Raw genomic sequence first — 16,555 nt, forward strand, 5'->3', positions numbered from 1 at the left:
CTCTTAGTTTCTTTCTTTATGATTTTTATAATTGGAAAGAAAATTCTAGTGTAGATCTTCTTAAGGTGAAAAACGGGTTTATGGTGGGTAGCCATTTTTTCAATTGGGTGAAATTGTTGGGTTATTTTTGGCCCGATAGGTCGACGGAAGGTATATTTAACCCTTCAGTAATAGTTTAGAGGATAGTTTTGGCCCTTTTCTATTTACTTAAGTGGATTAGACCAGTAATAAAATAATACGTGGAATTTAAATAAAAAAAATTTAATTCAAGTTGACCGTTAGTCATTAGGACAGAAATTTAAATTTTTGGACCAATAAATGGACCAGTATATTAGCCCTTAGCGAATAGTTTAGAGAGTTTTGACCCTTTTCCGTTATATTTAAAACGTCTCACCTTGTGTCTTCCCTTCTATACATCTGTCAAATTTTGATTTGCTGCTAATGAATAACCAATGAAACAGGTACTTCACGCCAGCAGTACCTATTTTAAGGAGGAGATTTTCTCGCATACAAAGGGTTGAGTGTTCATTCTTTGCTGGAACTATCAACAACATAACGTGTTCCACTACTTCTAAAGGTGCAGACGAGCTTTCGCTCAATCAATCTCAACTTTCAAGGTAATGTATTTCATCTCTTTACTCATCCTCTTCTCAGAAGCATTTCAATTAGAGGGTGTTTGGCTAAGCTTATAAGCTGGTCAAACTGGCTTAAAAGTACTTTTTGGCTTATCTACGTGTTTGGTAAAATTAAAAGTGCTTATAAGCCAAAAGCCATAAGTTGGTCTTCCCCAACTTATCAAATTTCAGCTTACAAGCACTTTAGGTTTGACCACAATATTTATTATTCTATCCCTAAAATACTTCTTTTTAAAACAAAACTCTTCGTATACGCAGTTCTTCAACTGCTTATTATTAATTTCAGCACTTTTATCCAAACACGTAACTGCTTATTTTTTAAATCAGCTTCAGCACTTTAAAGTGCTTTTCAGCACCTAATGCTTATCAGTTACTCTAAATCAGCTAACCCAAACGGGCTCTTAATGAAGTTTGCGATAACTGTTTATTTCCTAAAAATTCTCGTATCATGTGGTGGATTTCTGTTTCGTTGGGCTAACTAAGCCCAAAGATACTGTATAATATTGTTGGGAATCTTACGGAAATGTATAAGTCATAATTTACCAACCTCTAACTATTAATCATAGACATACCAAAACTAGCTAAAGATATACAAAAATTGAAAACCCAAATAAATAAGGATCTTTATCTCCAATAATCACACGCAAATATCTCTTTATATATATATATATATATATATATCCTCAACAATACGGGACCCTTTTCAATGGGTATGATTTAAATTCATTGAAAACATATAGATGAGTCAATATACATTATTTGAGAAAGATTAGAGGCCATTTGGTATTAAAATTCGTAGTTAAAATCGAGTTCAAAAAATTCTTTCGCGACACATGTATTAAACAAGTATAACGCATGTATCTCACACACATGTATACATGGATATACATTTGATACATATGTGATAAATAAATAATACAGAATGTGATACACATATCATCTTTTTCCATTTTCATCTTCTAGTTCGAATTTTCAATTCAAAACTCTACCAAATCATTTCAAAACTGAAATTTAAACTCCCCAAATTGCAGAGCCATATCTCCTTCTAATTTGACTTTGTTTGGCTAAAAATAGCTAATTGGCTAATATTGGTACTCCCTCCGTTTCAATTTATGTGAACCTATTTGACTGGGCACGAAGTTTAAGAAAAAATGAAGACTTTTAAAATTTGTGGTCCTAAACAAAGCAAAAAGGGGCCCAGAGTATTTGTGTGGTTATAAAAGCTTCTCATTAAGGGTAGAATTGTAAGTTTAAGCTAAATTGTTACCAAATTTAGAAAGGGGTCATTCTTTTTGGAACGGACCAAAAAGGAAATAGGTTCACATAAACTGGAACAGAGGGAGTAAATTTTATGACTTTGCTAATTTTTGTACTAACTTACTTATGGTCTTTCATAACTGGTAATTTTCCAATATTGTTTGTTTTGGGTCAATCCATACGGTTGCCCAAAAAGTCTCATACAGTTAAGAGTATCACTACACTTTTATTTTGCACGCCCAACTATCCCTCCCTTAAACTAAGTTCCACATGACGTACCCATCACCATGATTCTTAGGCTTATCCGGAGATGCAATGTGTGTCACCCACATTATTCGGGTATTTGTGGCTACCATATTTATGCATCTCCAAAGGCATTAAGTCGAGCCCCACGCCATCACCCCGTCATCTACATACTCGTTTGTGTGAACCATTAGTTCTAATATTACTTATTGGGCTAAAGCAGGCTGCTAACCCAAAGATACTTTTATGGTGTGATATTGTTTCCTTTGGCCAAACTGTTTTCCCCTACAGGCCTCGCAGAAGAGTATCCCTACAATATATCAATTTCTTAATGTTGATATCTGATTTTGATACTCCCTTGCACAAATTAGATACCAAATCAGGTTAGAGCCTGTTTGGCCAAGCTGCCAAAATCTGCTTATTTTGAAAAGTACTATTTTTCAGAAGTACTTATTTTAAAAGTACTTTTGAAAAAAAAATGTTTGTGTTTGGCCAACTCATTTAAGAAGTACTTTTTGCAACATTTGGTAAATAATTTGTATTTGACCAATCATTTCAGAAAGTGCTTTTGAGTGTCAAATTACCAAAAAGGATAGTACCAAGGTCGTATAATTCTTTAAAATATAAAAATGAACTTAAATATTTATCGTAAGAGACTTTTATTATTTTTTTATTTTATTTAATTAAAATATAAAACATAAAGTAAACAAATATATTAAAGATTTAAATCAAATTTACATATATAGTTATACTAAAGTATACGATATTATCCAGTATAATTACTTATTTTTATATGATGATTTGAATAATTAAAATAACATCATTAAGTATAAATTAGAAGTCTATCCACAAATTACTATATATTGATAATACATCATGAAATAATATGTAAAGTCACTCACACATGATAATACTTCTCAACAGTTTCATCTCTACTTCTATCAAAAAACGCTTCCATATTAGTAGAAGACTTGCCTCGCATTTCTAAAGGAATATCAGAAGGCTGATTAATAGTTGAATTCTTTATCGGTAAAAGAATATTATCGGATGAAATTATGTATAGCCATGGTAGTTGTAACTAGATGATTTTGAGTGTCAAACTTGAAAGATGGCATTGAGCGTAAAATAAAAATAATTTTAAATATATAAAAAAAAATTGTAAAAAAAATTGTTAAGTATGTTTAAGTAATTCAAAAAGAGTAACTAATTATTAACAACACATAATGTATAATTTATTTATTTTTAAAAATTTAAATTCAAAAAGAAACTAATTATTACCTAACCTTACTAACTTTGTCCTAAAATGCCAAGTGGCCTATTGTGAGGCTGCCACTTGACTAAATATGGATGCATTTTCCTCTTCTTTTAATAATATATAGATAGATTATGTAATGCAATTGTAAATTTATTACCTATTAGTAGGTCATTTTCACAAATCAGATTTGATAACTGTTTTAAAGATTCAGAAACTAATAGCATATGATAGAAGAAATTATAAATAATTATTTGTCGGAAGAGAATTGATTATCCAAAGAAGATGCAGATAATTTGCTTTAGTGTGAAAAAAGAAGAAGATAATTTTGAAAGTTACGAGACATTACACAAAGAAAAGATCAAAAACAAGAAAAGTCAATAAAAATTTTGATAAGTTACAATATGATTCATATATATGATATCTTTAATTTTAATAGGTTGGTAAAAACTAGAAACAAAAATGAAAAGAAAAAACTAAAATTAGTAAGGGATAATTTGAAAAATATAAATTTACGGTGAGGATAGTTTTGTCTTGAATAAATTAATTTTCTACTTCTGCTTCTGCTACTTGGAAGAAGCTAGAATTTTCTGCTTCTTCCCAAAAGCAGAAAAACTGCTTCTGCAGCTGGCAAAAAGTACTTTTTTGTATTGGCCAAACAACTTAATTTTTTTAAAAAGTACTTTTTTGGGGGAAAAAAAGTACTTTTGGCCTCGCAGAAGCTTGGCCAAATAGGCTCTTAGTCTGTGGTTGCGGATTTATTGTGTTTCTACTTTGCATCAGAAGGTCAGCCTCTTTTCTACGGCTAGGTGAATGAAGTACACTTTTGCACATTACATTGTATCTTAGCATATCGAGGAACCCCTAAAATTTAGATATAAACAGTAAGGTTGAAATTACGGCCAGAGATATCTATTGAAAATAGCAGATACAAGTAAAATGCTGCAAAGCTGAAATAGGGCTAGAAGTAGTTTTCTGAAAGTAAAGGATGTGCACTAGGCTAATCAATGCCAATATCTACAAATTGATCAAAATAAAATACCAGATGAAATTCCAACAGCCAAAACCTGTGGTCTATTGCACTATGTGAAGTAGATGATTTCTTTTGGTGGAGTGCTTATCCCTGCTCAGAGCTCTTATATTCTTCAGTTTCGTCTTTCTCTAGGGAATTTATCTTCTTTGGATCCTAAGAAGCCTATAGAGGGGGTTATGGAATTATAGTATTATCTTAGCTCCAATTGAGTTCTTTTTTGTCCATTTTCGTTGAACTCCTGGCCATTGGAGTATTTCTTTGCCATATCTTATTAATAAAATTCTTATTTTGGAAGAGCAGGCTCAAAATTATTTTAGATTGTTGTCACAGAACATCTTGCCTTACTATTTATCCGATGTACAGACTAGTTAACACTGGCTGCAAACTAGTAGGATGTGGCTCCGCAGTACCAAGTCTGAAAGTTTCCAATGATGATCTTGCAAAAATTGTTGACACTAATGACGAATGGATATCTGTAAGGACCGGGATTCGTAACCGTAGAGTTCTTTCAGGTGAATCTTCCTTTGATCTTGATGCATACTACCTATACAGGTTATCATGTTCTTCTCTTTGACAAAAGATTGTAATAGTAACATGATGTGTTAATATATCAGTCAACTGTTTAGTAATATTTGTTTCATTCTTCTCTCTGTCCATTATAAAGATCTTTCCTATTTCAATTTACTGCTTACATTTAAATTTTCTTCTAGTTAAAATTATGCTGACCTGTTAGCAAATGTTGTCTGTAACTAGAACACATTTCCATACGGCCGCAATCTGATATATGCTTGCGCAGGCAAAGAGAATTTAACAGGTCTGGCTATAGAGGCTTCAAGGAAAGCTCTAGGGATGGCAGAGGTTAATCCTAAAGATGTTGACCTAATTTTAATGTGTTCTTCAACTGGAGATGACCGTTTTGGCAGTGCTCCCCTGGTATGACTTGGTAAAGTAGCAATTTTTTCTATATCTTGGAGCAACAAAATTCACTAGTTTTTACCATAGATTAGTGTAGATTTTTGAAAAGAAGAAAAGGCTTCTTATATTTCTGTGTATTTCTTACATCCCTAAGCAATGGTAATTATACACTAAGTCGTATGACTATTTTAGGAAGGAAAATAAATTACAATCAATTGAATAAAATTACATATCAATCAGAATCAAATCATTCACAATCAAAATCAAATCTTTCATAATAATTAAGTCAATGAACACTCCCCCTCAAGTTGGTGCAAAGATGTTGCACATGCCTAACTTGCAAACCAGGGTATGAAAAATCCGTTTGTTGAGACCCTTGGTAAACATCAGCTAACTGTTTTTCTGATGGCACATGAAACAAACTCAAGACACTAGTTGTAATTTTTTCTTTGATGAGGTGTCGATCAATTTCCACATGCTTTATTCGGTCATGTTGTACTAGATTATGAACTATACTGATGGCAGCCTTATTGTCACAGTACAAGGAAAGTTTTCTATTTCTAGGTAGTCTCAATTCCTCTAGTAGCTTTTGTAGCCAAAGCAGTTCGCAACACCCTGGGCCATAGCTCTATATTCTGCCTCCGCACTTGATCTAGCAACTACGTTTTGCTTCTTGCTTCTCCAAATAACTAAGTTTCCTCCTACGAGCGTACAGTAACTGGATGTAGATCTTCTGTCATCCAGAGATCCAGCCCAATCCGCGTCTGTAAAGGCTTTTATTTGGAGGTGATCATGTTTGGAAAAAAGTAGACCTTTCCCTGGAGCAGACTTTAGATACTGCAAAATATGAAAGACAACTTGCATATGATGATCTCAGGGATCATGCATGATCTGACTCACCAGGCTATCTGAATAGGCTATGTCTGATATAGTGTAGGAGAGATAAATGAGTCTTCCAACCAACCTCTGATATCTCTCCTTATCAACCGACTCTCCAATTCCGCTTTGTAACTTGTGATTGCTTTCAACAAGCGATTCTGCAGGTATGCGACTTGTCATACCAGTTTCTTTCAAGAGATCCAGAACTTACTTCCCCTGAGAAATAAAGATTCCTCTTTTTGATCTAGCAACCTCAATTCCCAAGAAGTACTCCTAGATCCTTGATCTCAAAATCATGTGCCAACAACTTCTTCAATCGGGCCATCTCCTCTATGTCATCTCCTCTCATTACTATGTCATCAACATAAACTATGAGAAATGTGAGTTTACCCGTATGATGTCTTATGAAGAGGGTGTGATCAGCATTGCTTTGTTGGTTACCAAAGGAGATCATTGCTTTTCAGAATTTGTCAAACCAAGCTGTAGGAGATTGCTTCAGTCCGTATAAGGCTTTCTTTAATCTGCATACCTTTCCTTGACTTTGTGCAATATGAAATCCAGAAGGAATCTCCATATACACCTCTTCTTCTAAGTCTCCATGAAGAAATGCATTCTTCACATCAAATTGTTGCAAGTCCCAATCAAGATTAGCCGGACAAGACAAAAGAATTCTAATAGTGTTCATCTTAGCAACAAGGACAAATGTCTCTTGATAATCCACTCCATAAGTCTGAATGAATCCCTTGGTCACCAATCTTGCTTTGAATCTTTCAATCGAGCCATCAGCTTTATGCTTCACAGTGAAGACCCATTTGCAGCTAACCAACTTCTTGTCTGGTGGTGAAGTGACAAGTTCCCAAGTCTCATTTTTTGACAAGGCCTTCATTTCTTCAATCATAGCTTGCTTCCATTTAGGATCTGCAAAGGCTTCCCTCCAATTCTGGGAAATAAACACAGAAGAAATAGACAAGGCAAATGCTCTATAGGAGGGAGACAAAGAATTCTAGGAGACAAAATTAGATAAAGGGTGTTTGGTGGTGCAAGATCTGACTCCTTTTCTATGAGCAATAGGTTCATATAACTCATTAGGAAATGTAGATAACTCACCAGTAGAAGAAAGTTCAGCTTCGGTAGATTGCATGATGGCTTCTTCTGCTCTATTTTATCTTGAGTAAGTTTTCAAATTAGGCTATCCAAACGCCCAATAATCTCCCCTGAATTCTTTCTCCAATTTCACTTTCCCCTGTGACAATGTCATCAAAAGGTTTAGTAATGGAACTAGGTAGAATCACCTCTTCCTCCTTACTGCTCTCCCCCTGAAGAGGTAATGAGGTAATACTGAAATAGGGCTCATATTCTCGAAAAGTAACATCCATGCTAACAAAAGATCTCCTAGATGGAGGATGATGACATTTGTAATCTTTCTGTGTCGGAGAATACCCAATGAAAACACACTTTATAGCTCTAGGACCAAGTTTCCCAGAATTTCTAGTATGAACAAAGCAAACACACCCAAACACTTTTGGAGGAACAATATATTCATTCTTACCCTTTAAAGCTTCCAGAGGACTTTGAAAATTGAGGGTTTTAAGTGGCATTCTGTTGATAAGATAGGCAGCAACTAAAATAGCATGCCCCAAATAAGGTTTTGGTGGATTGATGGTGAACATAAGAGATCGTGCTACTTCTAACAAATGCTTATTTTTTTTTAGCGATCCCATTTTGTGCACTAGTGTAAGGATAACTAGTCTGTGGACTATCCCATTTGACTTCAAATAAGCACCAAATCTTTTATCCATGTATTCGCTGCCATTGTCAGTTCTCAAGATTTTTGTTTTGGCATAAAATTTGGTACAAATCATCTTATGAGATCACCGAAAACAAGAGAAAACTTCACTTTGGGCTTTTAGCAAATAAACCCAAGTCCTCCTAGTGCAGCAATCAATGAAAGTTACAAACCATGGACTACCAGACAAAGAATAGTTTGTGTAGGACCCCATAAATCAGAATGAATAGTCATAAACGGCTATGTTGCTCCGACACGGAGGTTTAGGTGCCGCACCCGTGTCGACAAGACACTAGTATGGGTGTGGGTATGAGACCCGTACCGGATTTGATCAAACAATTTTGGGTACTTTGACCATGACGGACGGTAAAATTCGAGACGAGATACAATTTGATTCCAGAAATCAAAACCAAAACTGGGGAAGAAAATAGTTTACCGTATCTAGGAAATCAATCCTTTACTTATCTACAACTTGAGAATAAAAAAGAAATCCACACTTTACAAGCTATAAGTAAGTATTCCTAAAATATTTCTCATAATTTAGAGATATTTTTATATTTTTATTTTGTTGAATTATTTTTAGCCGGATCCCTGCACTCGTATCCGTACTAGGATCCGTATCAGCGAATCTTAGAATTTACATCTTGAAGGATCCGACCTCTAGATCCGCACCCGTGTCGGACACCCGCACCTGTGTCCGAGCAACTTAGATCAACGGAGTTGTGCTTCTATTATCACTCACAGGATAAGAGTTTCTAGTATGCTTGGCATATTCACACGCATCACAAAACAAAGATTCAAATTGAGTCCTTGAAAACAAATCGGGATATAACCTCTTCAAAACAAAGAATGTTGGGTGTCCTAACCGTCTATGCCGCTTTATTATTTCTTGGTTGACATCCTTACTTTCCCCAAAAAAACCTTGACCACTAGTTTTGAATTCTATCTAATATATATAAGTCATCATGCAATCTACCACTATCAATCCTTTTCCCTGTTTGAAGATCCTAAGAAATACAATGATCGGAAAAGAACTCGATTTTACAGTTTAGAGCTTTGGTGATGGCACTAACAGATAAAAGATTGACAGTGAGCAGCAAAGGCAGTACCTGATTGCACATAATTGGATGTGGCAACATTAGTGGAGTCAAGTTCGGCTAAGAGGCGACGAAGAAGTTGAATTTCATCCGAAGACAAGATTTCTCCAGAAATCGTTTTCTTGAATGTCTCCATATTTTCTGCCCAATCAGAAGGAAATCTAAAGAAAATTGCTCAAAAAATAATCTGCTTCGCTGGAAATCAAATCTGTCTCGATGTAACCAGAAGGGGTTTGTGTTGTGGACAGCCACCAAGAGAGAGAAAACTCGACCTCTTTGATAAAAAACGGAACCCTTGTGCTGCTCAAAAAGGTCGCAATGGCTCTGATACCATGTAGATTTTTGAGAAGAACAAAAGGCTTCTTATATTTCTGTGTATTTCTTACATCCCTACGCATAAGCTATGACTATTTTGAGAAGGAAAATAAATTTCAATCAATCAATCAGAATAAAATCAAATTTCAATCAGAATCAAATCTTTCTCAATTAGAATCAAATCTTTCCTAATAATTAAGTCAATCAACAATTAGCTATACTGAAATAGTTTTTTCCGTTTGGAGTGGTTTTGCTAATTTCAAGTAAAGCGTTGGGAAAGAATCTGCATTTGTGCTCACTTTTATTCATAGGGATAGTATGAAGTAACCAGAATAAAAACATGAAATGCATGTGCCATGGAGCTTTCGAGCTTAGAGGCCGTTTCTTCTTTTTTCTCACTTCTTGTTTCTCTATTTTGTCCTACAAAACACAACACACATCATTCACAGTATATAGTTTAATTCTCGTGGTGCATTTTCTAAGATTGGAGCTGATGTCCCGCTTGAAACAATTAAGTGCAACTCCTTGCAGAGATAAGATAAAACTTGTGCAAAGTAATCATTAACCCGATGAATAAGAACTAGCTGTTAGATAGTTATGTGTAAATAGTCCTATATGTGGTAGGAGTACAATATGTCTTAGTCCCATATGTAGTAGAAGTAAATGTGTCCTAGTCCCGTATGTAGTAGGAATAGAATATGTCTTAGTCCCATATGTAGTAGGAGTAGAATATGTATTATATAGGGCTCATTGTATCATTGTTAATAAATAGATTTTTCTCCCGTGCATTCTCACATGGTATCAGAGCTTCAATGAGAATTATCATTGTGTGTCATTCCAGCGACATCCGGGAAGAAAGATCTCATCGTCGTGCAATTTTCCGGCAACTTCGTCTTATTCCTAGGGTTCATCACTGCTACAGTGGTACTGCGCATATTAAACCAGTACTACCATCATATCTAAAACCCTTGTGCGACCAAACCCCAGAAATCCCAGTCCCATCGGAACAGAAAAGTCAGTCACTGTGCGTCTTTTCGGTTGACGACTCAAGATTAATTTGCGTTATCTCCTCATCGGTAAGAGTTGTGTGAAAACCAACACTACCATCTTGTTCGGAAAAGTCAGGCGACAAAACCCCAGTCAATCGCTCCGGCAGAAAGTCCCTCACGCGCCTCCAGCGCCGCCAGAACTAGGGTTTCGACGAGCTACAATAACTTTTCCGGCGCGTGTGAGCCATTCCGACCACTTTTTGACAACTTCTTCAGGACAACTTACTCGTCCAGTGATCCCGACCTACCCATATAAATTATATCAAATTCTGACAACTTTTATTTGTTCCGACGTGAACAGTTATTTTTCCGGCGTGAACAGTAATTTCCAAAAAAGTTTTTGTTTTTTGGTGGTGTTTTAGAACCTATTTTGTAGTGTGAAATTCGGCTTAGTCTCACTATTTTCAAATTCGGTGACTTTTCGGCCAACTTCTGTTTATTAGCAACCACCTGGTTTTGTTGCTTAGGGCTATGTCGAATGATCAGCTTGTAGATATTTTCACCAAGTCCCTTACTGGTCCTCGTATTAGTTACATATATAACAAGCTCGGTACATATGATTTGTATGCACCGGCTTGAGGGGAGTGTTAGATAGTTATGTGTAAATAGTGCTAGTCCCATATGTAGTAAGAGTAGAATATGTCCTAGTCCCATATGTAGTAGGAGTAGAATATGTCCTAGTCCCATATGTATAAGGAGTAGAATATATATTATATTTAGGGCTCATTGTATCATTGTCAATAAATAGATTTTTCTGCCGTGCATTCTCACACTGGCAAAGATTTTAACGTTTTACCAGATGTTAAGAACATGTTTCTTTTTTCATTTCTTGGTCTTGATATGAAAATTGAGCATCAAACGTGTTTCCCTCATAGTGTTATAAACAAAAGCAATGGAGAGTAGAGAATTCGATATAAGGTTGCTCTTCTTGGGGACTGATTGAACTTCTTTGGCCACAGCCCACATTGATCTTACTATCTGAAAACTAGATTATCACAGACTGCAATTTTGAAGTGAAATGCTTGGCTCATTTAATTGGTGAATGTTGCAAAACTGCCTGGTTTGCTGGTTAGACTGACTCGAAAGTGTTTCGTTGATGTTTAAATCATTATAGCTTTTCTTTCCTGAAAATTTGACTGGGGATACATTTACCTACTCAAGTTTTATTTCCTTTCTTGTCTTTATCTATTCTCTAGTTCTTTCATGGATTTTGAACTCACAGCTTTAACCATGCTTGCTTCAGAATTTATGGGTAACACTTGATCAGTTTCTGATACTTGTCTGTTGTTAGATCCAAAAAGCACTCGGCTGCAAAAGCAATCCATTGGCTTTTGATATTACAGCTGCTTGTAGCGGGTTCTTGCTGGGTTTGTTTTCTGCTACATGCTACATCAAAGGTACAATTTTGCCATCGATGAAGTTCTATGAAGTGTATAGTCATTCCTTTGTGGATATACCTATGTATTAGAAGTTGAATACGTAGCTAATGCGGCTGTTTTATTTGTTCCTGGATATGCTCTGGTAATATTTAGATTTCTGTTTCCTATTGCAGCTGGTGGTTTTAAGAATGTTCTTGTAATTGGGGCTGACGCAGTTTCTCGCTTTGTTGATTGGACGGATAGAGGTTCATGTATTCTCTTTGGGGATGCTGCTGGTGCTGTGCTTATGCAGGTATTGATAAACGAGTGTTTTTGAACGAATGGAAAACAGGGGGGCATACTTATTCTAGGTTTTCTTTCTTCAGGACGGACTATCTTAAAAATTTGTCATTTTTGTGACCTCGTGTCTTGTTCTGTTGTTGCCAACAAAAATTCTTGTCTAGCAATGCACATTTCTTATATCCATTTCTCAAAATTCACATTAACATTTTTCTTAGGCCTGTGATATTGGAGAAGATGGTTTGTTTGGTTTTGACTTGCATAGTGACGGTGATGGTAAAAGGTACGTATAGATTAGTCGTGTTACTACTGTGCTTTCATCGACACTAACTAGAGTGGTTTCCACCGTCAGGCACTTGATTGCTCCTTTTATAGAGAACGAAACAGAAGACGGATCAAGTACAAGTTTTCCACCCAAAGGTTCCTCTTATTCCTGCCTCAAGATGAATGGCATAGAGATCTTTAAGTTTGCTGTCCGTGTTGTCCCACAATCAATTGAGGCAGCTTTAGACAAGGCAGGTTTCAGTCGATCTAATTTGGATTGGTTGCTCCTCCATCAGGTATGATTTTGAGATAGATATTTAAGTCAAAAATGGATCCTGTTTTCTATACAACAAGCCACATGTCCCATTTTCAATTAGGTTTATTTGCTTTGTCAATCATTACTAGACTGCTCTTCGAGGCACACATGATAAAAGTCCTCGTAATGCCTCATATTCATGGATGAAACAGACCAAATTCTTTTCACATATGCATTGCCATCGAAAAAAGTATGTTGTTTTATTTTGTTCCAACTTTTTTCCTTTCATACTACAATGCTTTTCGGCCCTTCATCGTACTTTTGTTAATAACTAGTCTCTCCGCACGTGCGTTGTACATATATATCGAATCATGCAGTGCATGATCCTGTAAAATAATATCAATATTAATAAATTAATACTAAAGAAAAAAGTACAAGATTTTATGGATATAATCAATATGGATTGTCGTATGATGACTTATTTGTCGAAGACAAGGTGATCACATATCATATGATTCTGCAAAGATGAACATTCGAAGTTTAATTAGATACCAGGATTAGTCATGATTAATAATGCATAGATTAAAATGCAAAGATATAACTTATTGGATGTTTGATTAATTTGTTGTCTTCAAAATTAATATACATTGTACATAACTTAATAAGCCGAGGGTCTATCAGAAACAGCCTCTCTGCCCTATCGGGTAGGGGTAAGGTCTGCGTACACATTACCCTCCCCAGACCCCACCTGGTGGGATTTTACTGGGTAGTTGTTGTATTGTACATAACTTAATATATGTGTCTTTTTGTTTACAGTTTAGCCTTGACCTTCTTTAGCTTGGTATGTTTCCTTTTTTTAGCTTTAGTTATTATATTTGTTTTAAAAACATTTGATTTAATTTGGGTTTTCTCTCTTAATAAATTATGTTTCACTCAAGAGATAAGTTCATAAAGATCGTCAACCCTTAAATAATATCTAATGTAAATATCACACGTTCTCATGATTTTTAAAAGTGAAACATCTTTTAAGTATAGACACGATTCTCCCCAATAGTATATATATTTTCTACCATCCCATAAATTAAAAGTAAAGTTCCAGATGATCTTATGCATATAACCATAAAATATATGTTGTCAATTAATGGATTTCAGTTTAGCTATAGAATAATAAAGTTAATTATAGCATTAACTAATTCATTCCTAAACATAACAAAATGTATTTCAACATCATCGCAATTACTTACCCTAACATTCATGAAAGTTTGTTTTACAAGTGAAATTAAGAAAGTAGAACCTGAGTGCGTTACCATTTCTCTTTGAATTCAGTGCCCTGCGCTTTGATGTTGTGTTTCGCCATCTTCATAGTGAAAGTCGTTTGATCTCGTAAGGAAAACATTTCACACTTATTTTCTTCCGTCTTCAAAGAAATTTATGCCAAAATCTAAGATCTTGCATGTCCATTCACTCCACGAGATTGAATGGTACCACCATTGCATAAAAAAAGAAAAGAAAGGGCAACCAGGTGCACTAAGCTTCCACAATGCGCGGGGTCCGCGGAAGGGCTAGACCATAAGGATCTATCGTACGCAGCCTTATCCTACATTTTTGCAAAAGGTTGTTTTCACGATTGAACTCCTGATCACATGGCAGCAACTTTACCAGTTATGCCAAGGCTCCCTTCCATTGCATAAAAGAAGTTGTTTTAAATTTTAGATGCATTCCGAGAAAAGTTTGATTCTCAAGTTACACTCATATATGACACGTTATATCTAGACAATATTTTTCAGACTTGTAATCTCAAAGAAAAGAACAGTCTTTTTTATAGTGTTACCATAACACTTAGTAATAGGCATGCATGAATATACACTATGCCCGACAGTATATATAAAATAGGTTCAACGACAACCGCCACTAAAGTAGTGCTAAGCAGATTCCTTCCGCAACTATAGTACCAAAAGCAAAGGTTGTATTTTTCAGCAGGCAAAGTAGAGAGAATATGCTTTGGCTAATGGCCTAGTGCACCATATTGTTGAATCCCACTATAGAAGAATTTCTTATTATTTAATGACGGAAATACAGCTAAAGATAATTCAGTAAAGTTCTTAGTGCTCCTTGTAAGTTTCATGCATTAAATTTTACGCATGAGTATGAAGCCGAGAGAAGCTGCTTATAGGGTATGGCTATGTGCAGGCAAACCAAAGGATTATCGATGCTGTAGCAACACGGTTAGAGATGCCATCGGAGCGTGTCATCTCCAATTTGGCAAATTATGGAAATACCAGTGCTGCATCCATTCCCTTGGCATTGGATGAAGCTGTTCGGAGCGGGAAGGTGCAGGCAGGACACGTCATTGCTGCTGCTGGATTTGGGGCTGGCCTTACATGGGGTTCTGCAATACTCAGATGGAGGTGAATATAACTGCTGCTGGCCTCATATCTGGGTAATGCATCATTCAGATAACACGGAGGAGACCTAACTGGTATTAGTTCAACTGAAATCCCTCTTCCTTGATTTTTTTAAATAAAAATGTAAATTATTTGAAAAATTGAAATATAAATATATTCTGAAAGATGACATTGCTTGACAAAAGGAAGAATTGTGTAATGGTCAACTGGATTCCTCTGATAAAAGAGTACACGTTTGAGCCTCAAAAGCACGTCATGCTGCAATTTTTTAAATGTTTACTATTCGTGTCTTAGGTTTTAATATGTAACTTCTCTATCGCTTTTTAAGTTTGTTATACTGGTATTATAAAGTGGGAAATAGGAAGTGAACAAATATACCGATTTTAGGGCCACTGTTTAAGCTGTACCCTAAGTTCAATTTTTTTTTTTTCCTTTTTTGCAATTTTATCCATTTTGGACACAACTTCATACATACGCGGTTGAAGTAGCAATTCGCGTCTGAAGCTACAAATTTTGTCTGAAGTTAGGGATTTAAGAGGAACATGTCTTAAGTGCATACGAAAAAGAGTTGCATTGAAGACACATGAAGCTACAAATTTTGTCTGAAGTTAGGGATTTAAGAGGAACATGTCTTAAGTGCATACGAAAAAGAGTTGCATTGAAGACACATACGTCTTGAGTGCATTTTATTGCACTCAAGATGTTTAGGTGCGTTCAAAAAGTTACTTGCCCTTCAGACCAATTTTTGCACTTAAGACGTATGTGTAATTGTGTATGAAAGTATAGCTAACTTTTTGGATGCACTTAAGAAGTTTTTTCATCTGAAGTTCAGATACCCCAGAAATAGAAACTTGTTCTTCGAATTTCAATAATTCAACATGCGATCCAATGTTCAAATTTACTGCAAATCAGCTCGTATTTGAAACATAAGTTCCAAATATCATAAAGAACAAACCCTAGTTATCTATTTGCCAAAATAATAATAAATTTTACAAACTCATTTTGCAACTAAGAAGAAGAAGTCGAAGAAACCCTAAGCAGTAACCAAAAGAGGAGTGTTGTAGCAGTTCACTACTGTAAAACACCATAAACTATCTTAAAATCAGCTCGCAAGCACCATGTAAAATTGATGTCAGCCTCTATTTTCGCAGCAACTAAGAAGGAGGAGGAGGAGGTAAAACAGAGAAGAAGCATCTTATCTGAAGTTATTTGTACTTGCGTACCAGTTAATTTTTTTAAAAGTGGGTATAAGTTAAATGAGGGTGCCCCGTGATTTTACAAGGGAAAAGGGTCATATATACCCCTCTATATTCGTAAATAGTTTACATTTAACCTCCGTTATACTATTCGAACAAAAATACCCTTATTTTTTGTAAACTTATCGCATATGCCCTTTACCCTAACAGATGTCCCTAATCACCTTTTAAAATGACATATGGATGTCACGTGTGTATTTATTTTCCCATCTTTTATTAGAATAGATAACCAAACCCACTAAATTAATGGGGGGG

The 16,555-nt window shown here is 35.5% G+C and overlaps 1 protein-coding gene across 1 annotated transcript; it reads left to right on the forward strand.

The window, feature by feature from the left end:
• The first annotated feature begins 318 nt into the window (after nucleotides 1-318).
• Nucleotides 319-15,413, forward strand: LOC109236468 (3-oxoacyl-[acyl-carrier-protein] synthase III, chloroplastic-like). Its single transcript, XM_019402651.1, has 9 exons — nucleotides 319-326; nucleotides 462-617; nucleotides 4,784-4,932; nucleotides 5,217-5,353; nucleotides 11,753-11,858; nucleotides 12,014-12,132; nucleotides 12,338-12,402; nucleotides 12,472-12,679; nucleotides 14,830-15,413. Exons 1-9 carry the CDS (start codon nucleotides 319-321, stop codon nucleotides 15,049-15,051), a joined length of 1,170 nt encoding a protein of 389 aa, XP_019258196.1. The 3' UTR covers nucleotides 15,052-15,413.
• Nucleotides 15,414-16,555: the final 1,142 nt, after the last annotated feature.

Source organism: Nicotiana attenuata, unplaced genomic scaffold, assembly GCF_001879085.1.
Source record: "Nicotiana attenuata strain UT unplaced genomic scaffold, NIATTr2, whole genome shotgun sequence".
NCBI classification, from domain to species: Eukaryota; Viridiplantae; Streptophyta; class Magnoliopsida; order Solanales; family Solanaceae; genus Nicotiana; species Nicotiana attenuata.